Genomic DNA, 23,502 nt, shown 5'->3' on the forward strand with positions numbered 1-23,502 from the left:
AAATACCTGTCGCTACCACTTACCCTGGATGCTCAGCATCTGTCCAATCTTCAGAGCTGCTCCTCGCACTTTGCAGAGGGTGTCTACAATACGCTCAGCATTTGCTTCCGATAGAAATGGGTTGGAATCCAGCAGTGAGGCATTTTCTGCATAAGGATTAAGAAACAATGCCTGGTTCACTGTAAATTCATACAATAAAACCTCATTCATAAATTCCTTAAGAGTGAGTGTTCCCTTAAGCAGTAGTCACATCTGACCTGTTATCCACTCCTACAATCCCTCATTACCCACAAAATTAAGCTCAGATTATAATCTAATATACCCAATGTCTTGATCATTTGTTCCATCCTTACCTCCTTAATGACCCATAAGGTGTTGACTTAATTAGGATATTTAATAGCAAGGAAGACAAAAAGTCGAAGAGACCATATACAAAGTAGGGGGAAATATATGACACATGATAAGAGAATAATTGTAATGCTGGCCAGGTGGTGCTCAACAGCTTCCATATATATTTAAGGTTCATATAATTGATTTATTGTGATGCTCTGCTGTGGAATCTCTACAGTAAGCAGCATAATAGACTGTGCTACTAATACTTGAGTGGCACGACAGCCATGGCAACAAGTCAGGAGGAAATCAAGGGAAGCAACTAGTATCCCTGACATTGCTTCTTGTACACTGACTTCAACTGCTACCAATGATATAAAGAGCAAGGACCACAGGCGAAAATAAACCGTGCTCTAAGAGCCATGTCTGTAGTCTATAGTGGCCACTCCTTGCATGTCTCCATGCCAGGATAGGGGTGATCAAACTGGGCATCAAATTGCGTCACTTCTGTTAACTCAAACATTTTGTTGAGCCAAGCCAATCAAGAATGGCAGAAAAGCAAACAGATAAATAATGATATAACAAACCAATTCCATTATCACGTTAAGTTTACTGTTTGTGATGGTGCAGCCAACACAATTGCTACCTTTTCTGCAGAACATGAAAGAGTTTTGCCTCTTATGTTTTGCTGATAGGCCCCCATGTTTTACACAGAATGTAAGCAAATAGTGGTGTCCCGAATTACTTGGCATACAGGGCCACATAGTTACAGCTCTTCCAACTGATGCACATTTGCTCATTGCTCTCTGATCATTCTTTTTTACATTTCTTTCAGTGCATATAAGATGTGACCTGAGGTAAAGAGGACTTTTGTCCATTTCACCTCAGATTTTAAACTCACCGACCAAAGCCCAGAGGGGTTCCTGTTCTACTTTGCACCTAGTACATTCTGATGTCACATTCGGTATTCATATGCAGCCATAGGCAGTTTTCATCTGAGCCATTCCCTAACGTTGGCACTCTGAACTGGAAACAGCGACAGCATTCAACAAGTGAGCACAACTAGATAGGGTGCTCTTCCTAGCATGTGGTCACTCGGTCTGTATTTGGTGAACATCTGCCCGTGCCTGGTAGTTGCGTAAGCACTCTGAAGCATTCCCTTTTGTTCTAGAGATATATGCCACCTACATTTAGTGCTATACACAATTATGGTTTCTGTGATGGGTATCTATGGGAAAGTTTTAAAGCATTATCTCTAGGGCAGTGTGGTACTCAAAACATGAAGTTATGACAATTAAACGCTAAGGGGAATTAATAGCTCTTGCATGTGAAGAACAGTACAAATTTGTCACGTTGGCTATAGGCTCACACCGCAGACCTTACATTGCCTTGGTAAAGAGCTCCTAGCTGTTAACATCCTTAACCTAAACCTCGACATGGCAGGAGTTGAAAGGTAAAAGAGGAGTCATGGTGGCACCGTTGTCTCCTGAGGCTTGAGCCGGGAGGTAGTGTTTGCGCTCTTTATTTATGTTGAAATTTTAATTACCTATGCTCACTTGTTCTGTTCTGATCAGTTGTTTTTAGATTGCTTAAACTTGCTGTGCTTTCAAAAACGCCACATTTTGCTTACCTTTGCCAGTCGTTCAGGGTGCTTGGGCACCCCAGCCTCATTAACGGAAGCCGGGGGGACGCCATCTTGGGGGAACTCTGTGCCTTGCACCAGTCTTTTTTTGTCCTGGCAGCACTTAAGCTGATGCCGACAAGGGCGCGCCGCTGGCGCGCCGAAGGTGCGCCCAAGGCAAGCCCGTCTGCGCCCGTCCGCGCCTGGACGTCGCCAGACGCCAGGCATGCTGCCAGTTCCACTTCCGTGACGCTCAGCTACACCAGAGAATCGCTGATATCTATTGGCCAATGTATATACCCCTGCAATCCACAACCTAGATTAGCGACGGAGGGGCCCTTCTGTTGCTATAGGTGTGGGTATAATTCTTACCCCGTACCGCCCTCTTCACCCTCCAACGCGATCAAGACCCCCTTTAAAATTCTATATCTGAATGTGCGCTCTCTCGTTAAGCACTATAACGAGATCTATGATCTCATTGAGCACGAGTCCCCGGATGTGTTCTTTGTCACCGAAACTTGGCTCAATGAGAACACAGTAATCGAACCTGGCCTCGCACTTCCCTTGGGATTGACCATTCGAACCATTAATAGAGAAACCAGAGGTGGGGGTTCGGCGGTGATCTTTAAATCCCCCCTGCACTGTACTTTCGTTAGGGAGGACGTGGTAGGGTGCGAGTGCACCCGCTTTACCTTCTCACTCAACGCTAATTTTTCCATCTTGGGCCTCTTGGTCTATCGCCCTTCTGGTCCCTCAGCAGAATTGAAAGCAGCGATTATGGAAGCTGTCCACGCATTGGCTATGAGAACAGCTAATTTTAGCTTAATTGGCGACTTAAATATTCATTTTGATCATTTGTCAGACTCGGAAGTCAGTTCCTTGATTGCAGATCTTGAAGCCTGTCAACTAAGACAACTAGTACTGAGACCCACTCACATGGCTGGACACTTACTGGATCCAGTTTTTTCCAACATCCCCTCCCTCCAGGTTCAACCTCCCAGCCCAGTTTGCTGGTCCGACCACTACCTCATAGCCATCTCCCTCCCCCAGGTGGGGGCCACGCCTAGAGCTTCCTCCAGGGCTACTCTCAAACGCTGTTGGCACAAACTTAAGCTGGATGATCTGTTGGCCCTTCTGGCTTCCCATCCCCCTATCCTTGATACCAACCCAGATCAAGCTTATAATACTATTTGTGAGTGGATATATGCGGCATTAGACTCTCTTATTCCCACTAAATGGTCTAAGGGTCGTGATTCCGGCTCCAACCCTTGGTACACGGATTCCCTTGCTGCCATGCGGACTGTCTGTAAACAGCGAGAACGAGCCTGGAGGAAGAATTACTGCCCCACAGATAAAAAACAGTACCTGGATGCTATCAAATCTTACCACAAAGCCATACAGTCAACGCGAGCCGCCTTTATCACCAAGATAGCATCTAGCAACAATCCTACTAAATGCATTTTTAAGATTCTCAGTGATCTTAAAAAGAGGAAGGATCTGCCTACCTCTTCCATCACTTCTGAAAAACACTGTGAGGATCTGGCCACCCATTTTGTTCACAAAGTAGAAACCATCTATAAACCCTTCCCTAACTGCCCTATGGTTTTAGAGAGCCCTTTAATACCTATATCTAACGCTATACTAGAGGCTATTCCTTCCATTTCTCAGGAGGGGTTTCTTGCTTTGAGTACCAAAGTTAAGTCAGGCTCTCCTCTTGACCCCATGAGACCGGCTCAATTCAGGGACTGCTTATCCGTACTTCTCACACCTCTACTACTGACCATTAACTCCTCCTTCAGCAAGGCATTGGTCCCCATGTCCTGGAAGCAAGCCAAGGTGCTTCCATTGCTAAAGAAACCGCTACTGGACCCCACTAAGCCTGAAAACTTTCGACCGATCTCTCTCTTGCCCTGGGTTGCTAAAGTGGCGGAGGCCCATGTCAATAAAGTTCTCTCTGACTTTTTAAATAATAATAAGATCTTAGACCGGTCTCAGAATGGTTTCCGCGCCGGCCACAGTACCGAAACAGCACTCTTAGCGGTAAGTGAGCATCTGCGTTCCATCCTAGATGAAGGTCAAACAGCTGCACTCATATTGCTTGATTTGAGCGCCGCGTTTGACATGGTCTCCCATCAGATCCTACTGCGCCGACTAGAGGAAGCTGGAGTAAAAGATCTTGCTCTGGAATGGTTCCGCTCTTTCCTGTCAGACTGATCATTTCAGGTTTATGCACCCCTATCGCTTCTTCCATCCAGCCCATTGAGCAGGGGGTCCCGCAGGGCTCGGCCTTAAGTCCGGCTCAGTTTAACCTTTATGTTCAGCCCCTGGCAGTAGTCGCACGCGACCATGGCCTCACCTTGGTCTCGTACGCGGATGACACCCAGATGGTGGTGGCTCTTTCGGATGATCATGCCAACGGTGCCACCCAGTTTCGGAAGGGCCTCGAGACGGTTGCAGGCTGGCTGACGGAGAACTGTCTTCAGCTCAACGCCAGTAAATCCGAGGTGCTACTGGTGGGGAAGGATAAGGGGCTTTGGAACACTCAGTGGTGGCCTCCTTCTTTGGGCCCTGCCCCTACCCCTAAGCAGGTGGTAAAGAACCTTGGGCTTTGGCTCGATTCTACCCTGGGTTTCCAAGATCACACCAAAAAAAAAATCGCAGGCACCCGTTTTGGTCTTTTGCGTGGTCTAAGGCCTGTTCTAGGGTTCTTTAACTCGACTATACGTCAACTTATAGTCCAGGCTACCATTCTATCTAGACTCGATTATGCGAATTCTTTGCTGCTAGGCGCCAATAAAGCGCAATTGAACCGTCTGCAGCGCGTCCAGAATACAGCTGCACGAGTCTTACTTGGACTCTCTAGAACGTGCTCTGGAACGGATGCTGTTCGCCGCCTCCATTGGCTCCCTATCTCAAAAAGGGACGAATTCAAAACCCTATGCCTCACCTTTAAAATTCTAAAGTTTTCTACACCTGAGATCCTGTCGGGCCTGATTACTCCTTACGTACCTGCCCGCATACTGCGATCATCAGAATTAATCTTGGCTTCTGTCTCCCGAGTTAAGCGAACCAGAGCTGGGGGTAGGTCTTTCCGTCTTCTTGCTGCTAAGCTATGGAACTCCCTCCCCTTGAAGATCCGCAGCTTGGATTCTCTGATATCCTTCCGAAAGGCTATCAAAACTTTTCTCTTTCCCATGGCCTTACCGGACTTCACTTGGAAACTGCTGTCAGCGCCGGGACGCCCCTTCGCCGGGGCAGCTGTGCACTTTATAAATGGCTTAACATTAACATTAACATCCAGGGACAGGTGTGCTTACCAGCAAACTGGGCACCTGGTCACATCCCTATGTCATTCATGGTCTCAGGAGGTGTACTTCGCCACTGGAGGAGGGTGTTTGCCATCACAGAGTATACAACATTATGAAGCTCCACAAAAATGGCAGGGCTGAATCTAGGGATCAATTATGGACACCCAAAAGTCCATTAGCCATACTTTGGCACTAACAAATTATTTTTGCTAATTTAGTTTTTTTAATGTTGATTCAATCTTACCATTTTGGGCTACTTTTCCATTCAGAGACTTTTTGGCTGCATCAGCAAGTGCTCCCATTCCTAGGCTTACCGCCAAACCTGTAAAGAAACAAAACCACTTATAAATAAGATCGTGGAAAAACATGAACATTTATTTATGGGTAGAGTGGGAGAAGGGGAGGACGGCACAGATAACACAACTAAAGTGAGGGGAAAGCCATCTAATATTATGCACTCATACTGCCCTTCCTTCAATTAGAGCATCCAATCCTTCAATTACAACCCACACAATTAGAGTGGTAATGAAAATACCAAGTATCAAGCCATAAAGCACTTGAAAATCCTGTAGGTCTTGCCTATAGCTGAAAGTGCCTCTTCATTGACTGGGAGCTGAGGGGGGGGTTGCATGTGTTATTGTGGGCCGATGAGTGTGCGAGGGATTGTGAGCATGCCAATCTAGGGCTGGACTCTCCTGGGGAAGCACAAATCTCTACGTTTGACAAAAAACAATCCACAGCAAAAGCAGCCCTGCCAAACGGCACACATCACTCGGCTAGGTGGTCATCTAGGTTGTCCCAAGCCCAGACATCACAACCTACCAACCAAAACAGTGTTGTGTGTCCGAAGCAACACAATGTCACTCAGTTGAGGAGGTTCAGGGGCAATCCCTGAAATACAACTCATATGGCACACTGGGTAGTTTGTTTGGTGTTAAAATAAAACATGTGTGCAGTGCTATACAAGGTATCCCTTGGCTGTGAAGGCATATCTGGAGGCTAGTCCAGGTCTCCACTACTGCAGCTGCTTGGTGACAGATGTAGGTCTTAGGAAACATTTTCCTCCCAAAATATATCTTCAGGTATTGACACTACCAAATTACAGGACTTGTTCATGTTAATAGTTACCATGAGATCCCAATATTTAATGTATTTACTGTTGCAAAAGGCATTTCAAAATGGTTCCAATCTGAAAAATCCAGCAGCAGTAGATCTAGGAGTGCTATGAGAGGAACTAATTCAACCTACTCCTTTTTGCAACAGCTAAGTCGAATGAGACTTAGAAAAAAATCAGCAAAGTGAGCACTTCGGAGAACTGGACCGACTGAGCAGGCATGAATCAGAGCTCTTGAGCACACTACAAATGTCACATTTTATTCGATCTACATCGTGGTACAGCAGGTAAAATGCAAAACTCAAAAGTTTGTCATTACGCACAAACTGATTAACTTTATTTGTAAGGGTTTATGTCAGTTTTCTAAAGCTTTTATGTCGATCTCACAAACTTTCCAAACTGTTGCTCTACTAAGAACCAATGAAGGGCACTAAAGGAGAATGGAACAAACAAAGAACCCAGCAAGTGCTAGCTTAGTTTGATCATTCATACTCAAAGCCATACACAGGAGGGAATGGAGACAAGGAAATGGTATATAGATAGGATGGCCAATATTTAGGCTTTCCTGTTTTCAGTTTCTATTTTTGATAAATTCTGGTGGGGGGTTTTCAGTGTTTTCATGTGATTTCAATACCTTAAAAAACAGTGGTTATCAGTGGTTACACATTTTCGCGCCATTAAAAACAACAGAAACAGTGTTTTTCCAGTGTTTATGGAACTTTTTGCTTTTAATTTGCTTGCTTTCTGCACTGATAGTGCATGGTATATAGACAGTGTACATACACTGTAAATGAGGTCCAAATACAACTTTGGAAATCAAACTTATCGTAGTACACCATACACTACTTCTTCAGTGAGTCTTTGGTCATGCACGCTCACTCTTTCCTTCCCATGTAAACGTTTATCTGTGAAAAGGCCCTCTCAACATTAGCACTTGAGACAGGCAACGCCAAAATAGCCTGTATAATATTTGCTAACTCTGACCACTGACATAGCTATCCATGTCAATACTGGCGCACCTGAAGATTGTGATTCTCTGCGACAGGTTCTGCATCATATGCGTTGACCTGGGCGCTAATGCCCTCAGAGTTATTGAAGAGGTCAGAAATGAGGCAGCACTTTTGAAACTCCGGCAAAAAATTCCCTTTACGGAAGGGATCTATAACTTGTGCAGAATACCACAGTGAGGCTTCATTGACTTCAAATGCCATAGTTGGTGAAGAGCTATTTCTCAAACATTGTAAAATAAAAGTTCCTGAATTGCTCCTCAACATTTCTTTGCTTACCAAGTGGCAAGCACTCTAACATGGAATATGTTGCAGTGCCAAAGTCATTAAAAGCGTCGCCCAGACTACTCTCAAGGAGATGTTTCACATCTACACCAATTATGCCGAACACTTGGTAGACAAGGGTGTTTTCAGACTCTAGTTTTTTTATCTTGTCTACTACAGCAGTCATGCTTTCCTGTAAAAATCTAAGAATGCAGTAGAGTGTACTTTTTTTCAAATCACTATCAATATGTGACCAAAGATCCTCACATTTCTTGCCTTTGGCATCATCACTCAGCAAAAGTTCTGTAAACAGTTGCCACATGGATAATCTAGCATTTATGGCCTCTAGGACTGAGAACCACCAGTTAAGTGACACAATTAGGATGACTCTTTCTTTGATCCCACGCAAAGCACAAAATTAGCATTTTAGTTTCCGTGCATAACAAAACAGTGCACCAGAATGGACTAAAAAGTCAATAGCATTCTTCATTAACTCTGAAGATTGTAAAGATGCTTTCAGCATACCATCTTAACAAGTGGCAAGGATCTCTTACAGGGAAGCATTTCAGCTCAGGTATCGATTTTGAGTGTCAAACCAAACGTTTTCATATATGTAGATGAATCACTGCAAACACAAACAAAATCACTTCAATCTTTGTTGAACTTGGTAAGAACTTTTTACAGCAGCATTCCAAGTGACACTGCATTCCATGTTTTCCAAAAGTCTGGTTTTCATGTTTTCACCAGTATACCAGATGCTTTGTGACTGTACTCTTTTCATATATACCTGTCACTATACCTTGCATTGAATGTTTAAAGCCTGAGGTGTTTGGCAATACACCTACTATCAATACTGACTCACTAGAAAAGGGGGCTGATGTATCAAGGGTTTTTACCCATTCTCCGTGGGTAAATGTGATGTTACATATTCGCAAAGATTCACATGAAACCTACATTTTTCCTAACAGTGAAAGATTCAAACATAGCCCAAAAAGTCAAATATGATTTTGATATTTCCCGATTCTCTACAGTTTATAAAATAAATAAACAAAACCTAAAATATGCTTCTAACTCCTGTATCTTTAGACCAGAGACCACAAAACTGAAAAAAGGAAGAAAAAAATATTTTTGTGACATCCCTAAACAACAAAACTCAAGCAGAATAATGTTAGCCCAGTCTTTCTTACTGCTACCTTATAGAACAAAGTTACATTGTATTGGCCCCTTCAGGAAGAAATAAAAATGACTCCTTCACTCTGCTTTTCCTTTCCTTGAATGGCATTTAGTTTGTGGTTGTGCAGGGGGTGTTTTCAGTGTTTATATGTTAGGGCTATTTCCCTTCCGGTGGGGTTTTATCCGTTATTATAGGTTAAAACTTAAAACCAGATAGCCTACCAATATTAAAGAAGAATTACATTTCACAGTTGTTTAGTAAATAACTACAAAAAGATTTAACTAATTCATTTATTCAGTACTCCCTATGTACTTTTATAGATATATGTAATTAATCCATATCTCAGCTGGGTACCTTAACCCCACCACAATGTCTCTAAGGATTTAGTATAAATCTCTTTGTCTTGAAGAGAAATACCACCAATAGCCCAAATACATGCCTTCTACGGAGCACCACAGCTGGGCAGTTGTTTTGGTGTGAATGCAAATAGTAATCTATCTTTTATTTTCTGCAAACATCTGTGGGCAGGATTACTGAAATGCCAAGGAAGCAGTGGTGCTTTTGTGTCTGGTTGGTGAGATTGCTACTACTTAGAGGAGAACCTTGCATGGTGCAAAGGTAGGGACGCAACAGGAAACTCATAGACCAGCTGAAAAATGGCAAAGAACCGAAGACTTCCAAGGTCAAAACTAGCAATGAGGAAAATGTAAACAGCTTATTAGAAGGCCAGAGCCAAACAAATCAATATCCAGTCTCAATCTTGAAAGAGTCCTTCTGTACAACTCTTCATTCTTTATTATTTAAAGAGTTTACATGCCTCCAAAATAAAAGTTGTGGTCCTTAACACAACCTTCAACCATGACATATCTTAGCTTGATTTTTTTTTAACCCTTTAGAAAGCTCCTTAAATTTAACAAAAAGTAGTAACAAATTCCAACTTTCCACCAGTCATAAGTAATTTTCTCATTCTTTTTTAAATATCTAAACAGTGGGGGTTTTTTTGGGTTAAATTGTACTCTAGTGTGCACATTGCATTCGTCCCTCTCTTCCTAAATATATGTACTGCACCTAATATTTTATACATACAGAGTTTTTAGTCCCTACAATTGTTAAAGAAATGTTAATTTAAAAAACAAAAGCAGTAAGAATCAAGCAAAGGGAAGCAATGAAGACATTAACATATGGTCTTCCTGTAAGATGCTGTGCTATCAAATTGTGAATTACATTCCAAGGTTGTTTAGAAACATTACCTCCAAAGTTGGCGAGGCGGCTCACTCTTGATGCAGGTACTTTCCTTTCTCGAGCTCGTTCACTCAGCTTTGGAATCGAAAGGAGAAATACAATAGGGATTATCATATTTTGGGACTAGAGAATCATCTTAAAGGAGCAAGAAACACTGGTATTCCATGCGAAGAACCAGTCACACCTTTACTTGGTGAATTAAAAAGCAAGGATCTTCCAGCAATAAACAACGTTGGCCCTAACTAAGACCAGACAGAACACAAACAGCACTGAATATACCATAATAGCTCAAATATAGGAAGTAAAATGTGATGGCAGAGTTTCAAAGCAGGCTTGAGAAGAAACTACGCATAGATCACATCACTTTTTTGAAGATTCTACCACCTTAAAGTCATAATTAAGGAGGATTTACAGGAGGAAATAATAATTATTCTACAACACTTTTCAACTTGGGAGTGCAGACCATTTCTGTTACTACACATATTCAATACATGTACTCAAATGGTAGAGGACCCTAGCTTAAAATCCACTTACTATCAACAATGGTCCCACACTGCTAAAATACTTCGAAGCTACACTTGCAACACTCGCTCCTGTAGGGACTCTTTTACTTCATGTAGAGATCTTACTCTTTGTGGCTGCTGTGAATTTTGGTCCTAAGTGAAAGTTTTTTGCATTATAAAAGCTATGTGTATAAATCTACAGGCAGTGTGTTTTCAGGAAAGTTGCAGGCACTCATTACATAAAGCCTCAGCTGTATGCAGGAACATTCCCAAAGGAAACAGGCCTGTTGTGTTTGACAGTGAGTAGCAGAGGGTGCAATGGAAGCAGCTTGCATACACAGAAGAAACAAGTTAAAAAAAAACAAGTTGACAGACTTCTTGAAGCTTCTAGAGCTTGTATATATTGCTTTAAATATAGTGAGTGTTAGCAGCTACCTTCTGCCTGGCAGGCTTCACCAGATCTTGTGGCTCTTTGGCTTGCTTAGCATCCCTGGCTTTTCTGATATCCTCTGCTGTTAGTCCCCTTACTGTAGAATAATGACGGGAAGTCCGGCTCTGTCCACTTCTTGTTCCACTCAGATTTCTGGAGCTAAAACTAGTTCCTTGTGTGTGGCCCATGGGCGGTGGATGCTCTGCACTTTGGTCATACTGCCCCGGAGTGTCAGTTTTGAGAGAGGAGGAATCACAATTGGTCTTAAAATCTCCCCCTGACGAAGGTTCTTCTGAGGTGATGCTCCACACAGACACATCTTCCTTCTCAAACGATGAAGGTTCCTTAACTCTCTGGTGGCCCCTCTGAAAGGAAAGCACATACCAATGTTGTCATTACTGTATTTGTTTAAAGTTAGACTGCAATTTACACGTTAACAAGCAAACGCTGAAAGAACATGAAATCATCTTAACTGCAACAGGATCGCTCAGCACTCTGGATATTCAAGAGACTTACAGTTAGAGACCAAGATAGGGAGACAGAGAGAAAAAGCAAGAGAGAGACACAAAGCGAGAGAGAGAGACAAGCGAGAGAGAGAGACACAAAGCGAGAGAGAGAGAGACCGAGAGAGAGAGAGACAAAGCGAGAGAGAGACAAAGCGAGAGAGAGACAAAGCGAGAGAGAGACAAAGCGAGAGAGAGAGAGACAAAGCGAGAGAGAGAGAGAGACAAAGCGAGAGAGAGAGAGAGACAAAGCGAGAGAGAGAGAGAGACAAAGCGAGAGAGAGAGACAAAGCGAGAGAGAGAGGCGAGAGAGACAAGCGAGAGAGATTAATGGGAAACAAAGTTTCAAAGCAAAAAAAAGATCCTCTAATTTACAATGAGGCAGGTAACATGCCTGCAGAGCATCTGATGTTTAACAAGGATTGTTTTATTTATGTTTTAATTATTTATTTATACCGCATGCTTAACGTACTGAACTGTGTTTAAGTACCACAAAGTATTAGTGCATAGTTACGTTTTACTGAACAAAGGCAGAGTACAAGCATGCCAATTAATTGAATAAACATTTTTTTATTAGTTTTACAGAAAGAAAATAGGCATTGTTAATTCGGATTCAAAAATCTGGATACAAGTACAGAACATCTTATTTTTGTTTTTGTGTTCTGTTTGCATTTTGTTTGGGTAGCCTTCGTCATATAGTCATCTATAGCAGTACGTCAGCTGATCCGTCAGCTGGCTATATTCTATTATTTGTTTGCTCGAGATACCAGGAAGCAGAAACAATTTTATATACACCAACTCTTACCAGGCATACCAGGTTACTTTGCAGGGTTTGTGTGATCTGATCCAACTTCTTCCAATCACAGGTGACCTTAAACTGAGTGAATCCATGGCATATTAGCTCTTCAAGTCAGACTATAAACCCCTATCTTCTCAAAATACTTGCAATTACTCCTCCCACCCCCCTACACGGCGATGCAGCTGTTCAGCATAACAAAGTCATTCTGAAATTAATGAATAAATGACACCACAATTCTGGGCCACCACCGCCTCTAAGAAATGAATTTTAGTAATGCAAGCCGTGTACGAAGTTATCTTGTATCTTGTCACGTGATGAAGCGTCATTTGAGAATTTAAACTGAAAGTACAATTTCCAAGGCAAAGTCCTGGGCAAAAGAAAAATCAATTTCGCAAATACATGGAAGACATTTGACTAGAATTATTAAATAATACAGACTATGCACGTGACCGATTCCATTTCAGAAAGTCTACTGACTGGCAAAGTTACAATGCAGATCAACTGCAATTGAGAACTGTGATCATTCAAAATCGCAAATGGCATATTCTTTTCCTGAATGTGTGGAAAGATTTCCATATCTAAAGCTATATTTTATTTTCTAAGGGCATATTTGGCATATACACTCTAGTTTACCTTCCTGGCCAAGAGAAAGAGCACTACAAGCAGACAATGATAGCTTGGTAGTTTGCGAGGAGAGGATCTAAAGCTGTGGCCAATGGTCAGCATGGATATGATAAAATGTGATGGTGGCACATTGCTTGCTAAATTCACAGTAAAGGGATGGCCAGTCAATTCACTTTTCTAATTTTCAGCACTCCTGAGGCTACTACCTACCAAAAGAGTACAGTGGAAATTACTGAAAATGGGACAGGATGAATAAACAGAAGGAGCCATCTGGAGTAACAAAGTTCTTAAAACGATGTGGAATGCTGTTTTGAAACTTACCTGTCTGCCTGTAAAGAACGAGCTCACGCAGCCTTCTGTCACAGCTTGTACACTCCTCAGTCCGTCGCCAAACGAGGAGTTACAAGCTATCAAACGAACGTGCTCGCCTTGGGTCTCCACGAAAGCCTGCCCAACGCGGGCCGCTCCCATTACCATGTAACCAACCTCACGCCACATCTTCATGCACTGAAAGAAATTAAAAAAATATTGGTCGATTAGGGAACAGTGAGCAAATGTACAGAAATCTGGCACAGAACAGATTTCTTTTTGAATGAAATCATGAATTCTCCACTAGACATTGCGAGTGTCGTATCTGGGGCGCTGCCAAAGAAAGTTTGAGTCTTAAGAACAGTTAACAGTAAATTCCCATCATTCAAACAGGACAAACTACAGATACAAGTTAGAAAGAAGATTGCAATATAAGTGGAATGATGCTGGTACTTTTGATCTCCTCAGAAGCTGCTGGCCAGGTCCACCATTACTGAAAGCGGCTACCACTTTTTTAGCAGCTACTTAACATAAGGGTTAATGGCTACACTTCAAGTTAAGTCTTCAAGACTTATTAAGGGCCGCAATGTAGAGACATGACTGTAGAACAATATGGTAAGGACACCTGTTCGTAAGCACACGGGTTGCATAGCATTAAATGTGTAAACTTTTCTCCTCAAAGCATTCCTCTTACTGTTATTTACTGCACTTTACAAAGTCCACGTCAGTTTTGCCATCTCAAGTGTCAGATCAGTAAACAGTAGAAAAGAATATGATTACTAACTGAATCCTTTTGAAGTTGAAATTGAAAAAGGTGGTGGAACAATGTTTAGTGAGACCCAGTCTACAACAGACCAGTTCATACTTCCAAAGTCATGACAGATAACTAGGCAGATAATAGTTTCCTTGTCAGCTACGAGTTACTTCAGGGGGAAGGTTCTTTCACTCTCCAGTGGCCTACAAAGCTAATATCACAAGCGCAGCACCCTCCTCGAGTCCCTCTGACATAAAATGTATGCTCCTCACATCATCGAGCTGCTAACATGCCTTGTGATGCTCCTGGTCTGCATTCAACCAACTACCCAGCATTCACCAGAGGAAATTCAAGCCTAAACTGGTTTGCTTTCTGTGCAGGTGTTTTGAAACCTCCGTCCATACATAGAATGATGAAGAAAGTAGTTAATAACTTCAAGAGGCCAAAAAAGTACTGTTTTTATCCTTTGGCATACTTTAGGCTTGAACGACACTAAAGAAGATCCACTCCCAGTCATTTGGGGTTATAAAAGTTACAGTAACTTAGTTTAACTTATATTTTGTGTATATATTGTTAGCCAATGAGGAATGAGAGATGCACTGGAGGGACCCTGGGTCAGGCATAGACAGCGCCCAAACACTCGAGTTGCATATCTCCCAGCGTTTCAAATTTCATCATCAGCAAATTCAGACAGGGCTTTTTATGAAGTTTCCTCCTGCGTGTCAGCTTCCAGAACTGTGACTTCTTTCTGCAGCCTCAACAAATAGGCTGTGAATAGCTGTGCTGAATTCAGCGTCGTTTACGCATCAGTGCTGGGCCTAATCGTTCTTGTGAAGTTCATACTTCTCCTGGACCATCTCTGCTGGGATTTTTCGACTGGGTCTGACGCATCTGCACTGTTTCACACCCGGATCAGGCTCCACACTAGCCCCACTGGACTCTCCAGCATGTTCAATCACAACAGCAGAGGCTACGCCAACACCCTCAATCTGGATCGGCTTCCATTGGTAGCTCTGACCACCCCCCTCTACTAGTTACCTTTTTCACTTAGTGCCCGTAATAAGACCTGGATCTTGAAGGTATTCAACCATTATTTATTTAGCTCACCAAGAAGAGGCCTTATAAAGGAGAGGGGCTACCAGCAACTGCCATTGAAAGAACCTCTTGACCTCAAAGGAATTCTGATTTCAGTATTCTTGTTTCACACAATGCACTACAAATACATGATATTGTGGTATATTTCATCCAGGTGGTGAGCCCAAATCCAGTAATTAGCCCTGAGAAGCGGATACCTCCAAGCATATCTACTTGCCTCTGCGTTCCTCGCAGAAGTGAATCATGTAGCAGAATAACTGTCTCGCAATCTATGGATAGCCACCAATGAGGAAGACGACAAGGGAGCCAATTAGGAGGAGCATGTGCAAATGACGACTGCAGCCACCCGTACATAATACAGCACCTTGAGGAAATCAATCAAGAGACAGCAGCTAACAAGAGCCTCCCACCAATCAGCCACAGTCACTGGTAAACCAAGTGGAAGACACTCCTTGAGGAAAATAGAAAACGGGCCTTGATCTTAAATAGCATGCTAGGGACAATAATGAAAATTTGTTATGCAGATTCTCTCTGTAAAGTGGTTGACCATGGTGGTCTCACACTAGCATAAGAGAGATACAAAGATTAAAGCTAAAAGTAGAGAGCAATTATGGTTTCCATTGAACGATCGCTAGTGGAGTAAGAGGACACAGCCAGTTCAATGGCCGAGGGCCCTCCAAAAGGCATGCATCTATAATCATTGAAATGACGAACAACACTCCTTGGAATCCTGTGCATGTAGGTTTCTGCAATTTTCCTTTTTATCTTAGACGAACACAAATTATACTTCAGGATAACCGGAGGAACCAGCCCGGACACCCTTCCCCTTGCCATTGAAGCAGTGCAGTCAAAGCTGGACAGAATCCTAGACATACATGGAATACCAGCAAATATCAAAATGCACAATGGCCCACCCTACCAATGTCATAAACAGGTTAGTAACCTGGAAAGCCTGGACATTGAGCATCAATGCAACAGGCCACAATAAGGGAATCAGGAGCTAAGTGCAACATGATGACCCTTGAAAAGGTTGTCTGTATTGCAACCAATCGACAGACGGATGTAGGCATAATTTCTGCAATAGAGGACTCCTCAGGCAAATGGCAGAGTAACCAACACCGTCACCACCCCTATGCATCAGGTGGTTAGCAGAACCATACCCTCCCTTTTGTCCCTTGTAAAAGAATCTCTGATACCAGCTCTAGAAACTGGATCGTCTCAGAAATAGCACGACAACTGGAGAGGCATCTGAATGCCAGATGTTTGAACTGGTGATTCCATGAAGGTGATGGACTGCCACCGAAGAGAGACTCTGGGAATGCCCTTTGATCCAGGTTTCTTGGCAATGGCAGAAAAACAGTATAACTGTAGAATGACAAAGAAATACTACCTGTCAGAACATTTACTGAGGTCCTTTCACCTGTAAAATGCCACTGGTGGAAGACTCAATAGATCCCAAAAACATCCCACGGTCCAGCAACCCTGATCGGGACCTAAGGAGGCACGGAGAGAGAACCAAACAACCTTTACCTGTCCCAGCCCGGGTCAGAAATTCAAAGTACCTTAGCCCAAATAGCTAATTGCCCTGCTTCCACTGGGTTCCACAGAGGACTCCTCCTTTACTATTTCTCTGGAAGAACTCAGAGGATGGGCCAGACATTCTCGGTACCTACTGCAGCCCCATCAACTACTGGTACAACTCTGTGCTTTAGAGATAAAGCTACACAACTGAGCGAACTGCAATTTCTAAGCTGAGGTAGCCTTGCTGGTTTGCCATACATTTGGTGGGGGGGGGGGATGATCTTTGTGAGTTGGGATGGGTAGTCGGAATATCAAGTTAACTGCAAAGCAGTGCGCATTATTTCCTGATCCACTAACTTGACATCAGGTGTGGCTTCTAAGGAGAAAGTAAAAAGGTTGTTCCCTCCCCTGTGACTGTGCGATCACTGTCTGTATCACAAGGTCTGTCAAGTTAAGCCTGCTGGTTACGGCATGCGCCTCCAACGAGAACCACAACACATCACAAACAATTGACAATTGATGCACTTTCAAACTCAGCATGTGTATGCAGTGCAGCAGGCTACTTACGTTATCACTCACCATAAATGTCAGTTCAGGAGACACCCAAAATAGATAAACGAGTCAGAAAGGGACAATATTTTAGTTACCCATTGATATGCAGTGCAAAAGTCATATTTTCAAAGGGTTACAAAGGAAAAAACTGAATATAAACATTTTGTTTTTTTTATATTTCTTTTTATCAAACAAAACAAAGATTGACATTACAAGGTATGTCATAGTATAGAATATGCATAGAATATGACATTTAGAATCAGGTATGTGCATAACTTATGATTATAAGCTAGTAACTTAGTTATGGCGATGGTGGATCATCCTGAGTCAGGGTGGTCGGGGGAGTACATATATTGCCTCGAAATACATTTCAGTCATTCCATATGTGTGACCACTTCCTGGGGCATCCCCTTGCTACAAACACTGTCTTTTCTCGGAACATGCCTAATCCATGTCCCTCTTTCATGCTGCAACCGTCGGTGCTTGCCTGACCCCCCAGAGTTGGGCAAAATTGCGATTCGCTACCATCAATCCTAACGTAACTCATATTATGCGTTTGTTGTTAAGGTCTGTGGGCTCCCACACATTCAGCAGGCAACGCTTGGCCTCCGGCTGAATGGGAAGTTCGAGTACTTCACTGAGAATGTCATGTATTTTCCCCCAGTAGTGCTGTATATGTGTGCACTCCCAGAGTATGTGTAGAAATGTTCCCTCATCCCCACAGCTCCTCCTACAGTCCCCGGCTTCCGCCCTCTCCATTTTCACTAGGCATGGCCCTGTTATGTAAATGTGGTGCAAGATTTTATGCTGTACCAGTCGTAGTCTAGTGGATATAGCCACCTCCCACGGGGAGGCCACTGCCACCGTCCAGTCTTCTTCGTCTAGGATAATGCCATCCCTGTCCCATTTCTCTCTGAGGCCTTGGAGGGGCTCACCGGAATGATTAACCAGCTTCTTATAAGTTAGCGAAATGGCTTTTGTCGGCAGATAGCCGCCCAATATCCTGTCCTCGAGAGGAGAGGACTCGGAGGGGGGGGGTGGGTTGGGGCTAGGGGGTGATCGCCTTCTGGAGGTGTGCCTGCAGTGTGTGTCGAACCTGCATGTATCTAAAGTGTTCTGTGGCTAAATATAAACATTTTGGTTACAAAAATGTTTAACAAAATTACTGGAAGTCTACTTCCCAAATAGGGGGAAAGGTGTAGGCATGGATCATTCTGTGTCTGGTTTAGATCCATAAAATATCAATAGCACAAAAAGGAACTTCTTTTCTTCACCTTACTTGCCCCCGCCAGTTTAGACGGGTCAGCCTCTAGCCTGCAAAGAAGCATTATCTCAACAAAGAATGTGGCCAAAAGAATGGCTACTGTTAACATTTGAAGAAAAGACTATTCACTAACTGCCTATCCAATGACCTGTTGTAAAGCTCTGGCAGAAGAATCATGAAGTCAAGCAACATGAACCTGATAGGTAAGACTGCGAAGAAAATGTATAATCACTTGTGATATTATGTGATGTCTGCCATCATCATGGAACCAGAACTTTCAGAGTATTATGAGATGTTTGTTGATCAGAGATGCAGAAGAACTTCAGCAAGAAGCAGATCCTCCAAAGATTCCAAGTTTGTTGTGTTTAACTTTAAACCACGCGCTGACACCGGCATCACGATAGACAGCATGTGGTTGTTATGGTCTTTAAAATAAGCAAATGTTGGGGAGAGTGCTGCAGTTGGGAGTTGGTTGTGAACTTTGTGGTGAAAGGTCATGTAGACCTCTCTCTGCGCATTTCTTAAATAAAGAAGCTAACATGTACCTCTGCATAAATACCATTATTAAGCAACAAGTTTGGTAACGAGTTGGGATCCTGTTTTTCGATGTTTTGCTGTTGAGGTGGATTTGAGTGGCACTAGCGGAGGTGGAGTGTTTGCTTCCTGAGGTGGCCTGTCATGTGGATCTGTGGGGACTTCGAGCACCAGGAGGAGGCCGACCAAAACGCAGCAACACCGCAAAGTATTTGAGGAGGCAGTGGAGAAGTTTGAGGGGTACGCATACATCAGTTTCACAGGAGGCAACCGCAAGGAACAAGGGTTGCTAGGTTACTGGTGATGCGGCCCGACTCATCAATCAATCAATCTCAATCTTTAATCGGAGCATACAAAATGTCCATGAAAGCATACTATAAGATACAATAAAAATGCATTTATAACCAAAAAGAAGCAGCATAATTACATATTTAAAATACACATAATTATATAATTATACATATCATAACGAAAATACACTTTATATTGTTTCATAATTTCTAAGTGAACGAGTTCATTCCTTTGTTTAATTGCCGACATTATATAGCAGATTACTGCATTACAGGCAAATACATTTTCCAAATTTCGTAAACAATTAAAAGCGGCTTTATAGGAATACAGGGATTTTTCTTTAAAAATTGGACGTAAAAATTGTTTTCTAATTTCTATGTAAAATTTTACAAAAAAGTAAAAAATGAAGGGTACTTTGTTTGGACATACCATCACATGGACAGTTTGGAAAATTGGCACCCCACTTTGCCCTTTTTGGAAAGGCAAAAAAATAATGTAATGTGTTCATACGTAGTCTGGTTAAGTAGAATCTATGCTGAACATTTGTTTTAAAAACGAGGTATGGCTGTATACCCTTTGCAATTGGCCCCTCAAAATAGGAGACAATGGTTATCTTAGTACTTGAAACCACATCTCTTGACGCAGTCCTAGCGTTCAAAAGACTCCTTTTTAATTCGACCCTGTTAATTTTTTGAATATCTTCGGGTTGATTCCAATTCAATGCCAAATTGCATTCTTCTAGAAGGCCACTAATATAACTTAACCAGGGTATTTTCTTACATCGGTCTTGGGATAGACAGTCTAATAGAATATCCCTCGTAAAATGAGTTTCTTCCCTACTCCAGACACGGTGCCACAAATTTAGAGTAGCCAAACTAATCAGATCATGAATATATGATGTGCCAGTATCTGTATGCAAAATAATCGAAGGGGTGGAGGCAGGTACGGCTAACAAACATCTTAAAAATTTGTTTTCAAGGGTGTGTATCGGCGTCGTATCTGCCTGACCCCATAAGGCTCCCCCATAGCAACTCCCTGTAATACATTTTGCTTCGTATAACTTCAGGATCTCCCGTACAGGTTTATTGCCAATTTTATGGGAGAATCTGAAGATAGCCTCAACTAATTTCACAAATTTCATTTTGCATAAAGTTATATGTGTGTCCCAAGTGCCCTTACTGTTAAAAAGGATACCTAGATAACAGAAGGTAGATGTTCTCTCAATCCGTATCCCATTAATATAGTGAGTTTTAATTTTAATATTCTTTTTACCACAGGACATGACCAAAGTCTTGCTCAAATTGATTTTTAAGGATTTTTCTGTTATGAAACTAGTAAAATTGTCCATTAAAATTTGTAGACCGTTCACTGTCCTTGAGATTAGGACTGCGTCGTCGGCGTACCTCAAAAGGGGCGTAGGCCGATTACCAATCTTGGGGACATCTGCCCCCCAAGTTCAGCAATAAAACATCAACACCATTTATATAAAGTGAAAACAAAAGAGAAGCGAGGGTACAGCCCTGTCTAATCCCACGTGTACTGTTAAAGTGCTTTGTGCATTCTCCGTGTATTCCGTAACGTATCTTTGCGGAAAGACGAGCATAGATTTGAGATAAGAAACCAATAATGTCCTCGGGGACACCCATCCCTCCCAGCGTCTCCCATAGCTTTGAATGATTTACCAAGTCAAAGCACTGGACAAATCAACAAAGCAGATGTGAAGGCAGCCCTCCCTTGCGGATGTATATTTTCCTATTATTGGTTCTAAATTCAAACATTGTTCAATTGTTCCAACGCCTCGTCTAAAGCCATACTGAGCTACAGATAGAATGTTTTTTGCTCCTACCCATTGTTCCAGTCTGGCCAACAGCATTCTGCCCATAACTTTAGATGTTGAATCAAGCAAAGATATAGGGCGATAACAACTAGCACTACTCATATTTCCTTTTTTGAAAAGGAGGACTATCAAACTTTCCGCCCAGGTGGCAGGTATCACCCTGTCAATTGTGGCATTAAAGTATTTATGCAAAACGGGTAACCAAAAATCCATATTACATTTAAATATGTCTATTGGCACCCCGTCGGGGCCAGCCGCTTTACCGCTAGCGCTGTTCTTGAGGGCTGTTCTTATTTCCTCTTTACTTATGCTTTCTATTTTGGTGTTTTTTTAAATTATGGCAGTTTTATCCTCATTATTTGTGATGTCCTGATGTCTTTCATTAAATATTGCTTCAAAATGGGTTAACCAATCTGCTGGAGTGACTACCGTGTCAATTCTTGCTGATTGGACATCTTTAAAAAAATGGTTGGTCCAAAGTTTTCCAAAAAAGAATCAAATTTTTAGTCTCCGCGGCTTTAAATAGGTTCTCCCAGGCACTTTCCCTGATCTCCAATTTTCTTTCTGTCAGGGCTTCTTTATATGATTTCCGAAGAGAGTTAATCTCATCCCTATTACGCTGAATAGTTTTTAGGGCAGTCTTTAAATCTCTATTTAATCTGGAACATTGGACCATCTTGGGAAATGCGATACATTAGTCTTCGAGTTCCTTCGTAAATTATCAGAAATTACATTAGAAATACTTAGGAAGGCCATGACTATATCGGAACTGTTTGAGCATTTATCAAGGCAGGTTATAATATGATGATTAACTTTTGGCAAGATCCTATTTATAAAAACTTCTGGATCAACACCTGCCCATTTAATTGAAATCCCATTTTCACCCTGCGTTTTTATATCCACGGCATGAGTGCTTAATACAGATTTTTTAAAAGAGGGAGAGTTTAGGGTCAATAACAGGGGGTGATGATCACTCAGTAAACTTGAAGAAACTGTACATTCGAATGTCAGAGACCTGAGATTTATTGAAGTTATAAAGTGATCAATACATGAGGATGATCTTGCTCCTTCATAAGTATGAATAGAACCCCTAGCCTCACATCCACTCCCATTTTTATCCTTCTCTGTAATTTCTAGATTGTGCTTAAACATGACAAGGTTTATACTTTCCCCATAATTATTATGTGGAAAGTGTGCAGAGGCACTACCTAGTTCCTCTTCATAACCGCATTGAATTCCCGATATAAGATTACAGGATTCAATATTAAAATCTCCTGCCCAAATTAAAGAACAATCTGGGCCTGTGCTCTTCATAAAGTCTGTCAATTCTTCATCTAAGGATGAGATAACCTCATGTTTCGAAGCATTAAAAATATTATAAAAGTTTATCACTATTATATCCTGTAGACCTTTTGCCGAAAAAAATAAAAACTGGAAATTTGGTGCCTTAATATAAAAAAAATTAAGAGTCAGCCTAGAAGACAAGGGTATTAATGCTGCTAAGCCCCCACTGGCCCTACCTGCCTTTGAGGGGATAGCATTTGTTGAAATTATCTTAAATCCGTTCACGAAAAAATTATCTGTAGGCCAAGTCTCCTGTATTAAGACCACATCACATTGTTGGATACTTTTGAGCCAGTTTACATCCTGCAATTTATTCCTTACCCCAGCAACATTCTATGTCATTATCTGTAGGTGCTCCTGCTGTAGATCAATTGCAGGGTTTGACTCAGCTCTCTTGATGAGCCCTATACTGCCTCCAGCAATACTCTCCTCGCTAGCAGTAATTCTCTGGTTCAAATTCCTCCCTACATGATGTAGAGTATCCAGCCGGGTGGCCATGTTACTCGCGGATAATACAGGGGGCCAAACAGAACTACTTTCTGACAGGGACGGACTAACATACTGTAGTCAATCACAGCCATCTAGGCCGGACAGAGGAGCAAATCTGTTAACTAGGCTTAAATGGGGTGGTCTCTGTGTGGTTCCATATAATACTCTCTGGTGAATTATTTTACAGGGAGTTGACCACCCTTTCCAAGTTAAATGACGGGGTCTATAAAAGAACCCTAGTGGCAGAAGGGAGATTTTACTGGAATGACACTTTAGTATTCCCTATATATTCTAACAAAAATCTCACAACCTGCCCGTTATTAAAATTTGCAACCACACAGTCCCCTCTCCCAGTCTTCCTAGTATGTCCTATCCAAGCAGAACATCTAGCCATAATCATCTGATTACAGATGTCCCAATCCCGAACCCCCGCTTTCTTCAGTTGGGTTGTAAGCCAATGCATGGTTTTGGCCATCAGCTGATCAGTGGTTTCAATCTGACCATCCTGAAAAGTTGGAACATTTTGCAAGACCACTACCAAGGGGGAGGCAGCTGGAGGGAGATGTAAGGCCTGAGAACAATTTAAGGCTAAG

General features: G+C 42.2%; 1 protein-coding gene across 2 annotated transcripts in view; it reads right to left on the bottom strand.

Moving 5' to 3' along the window:
• Positions 1-23,502, bottom strand: part of COQ8B (coenzyme Q8B) — a 176,193-nt gene that overhangs the window by 112,951 nt on the left and 39,740 nt on the right. For both annotated transcript variants that reach the window (XM_085625773.1, XM_085625772.1), the window contains exons 2-6: positions 13,241-13,426; positions 10,999-11,358; positions 10,069-10,135; positions 5,504-5,581; positions 24-146 (exon numbers count right to left, since the gene is read on the bottom strand). In XM_085625773.1, the coding sequence (XP_085481899.1) occupies positions 24-146; positions 5,504-5,581; positions 10,069-10,135; positions 10,999-11,358; positions 13,241-13,423 (811 nt within the window). In that variant the 5' untranslated portion in view covers positions 13,424-13,426. The remainder of the gene's footprint in view (positions 1-23; positions 147-5,503; positions 5,582-10,068; positions 10,136-10,998; positions 11,359-13,240; positions 13,427-23,502) is intronic.

This window comes from Triturus cristatus, chromosome 9 (genome assembly GCF_964204655.1).
Source record: "Triturus cristatus chromosome 9, aTriCri1.1, whole genome shotgun sequence".
NCBI lineage: Eukaryota > Metazoa > Chordata > Amphibia > Caudata > Salamandridae > Triturus > Triturus cristatus.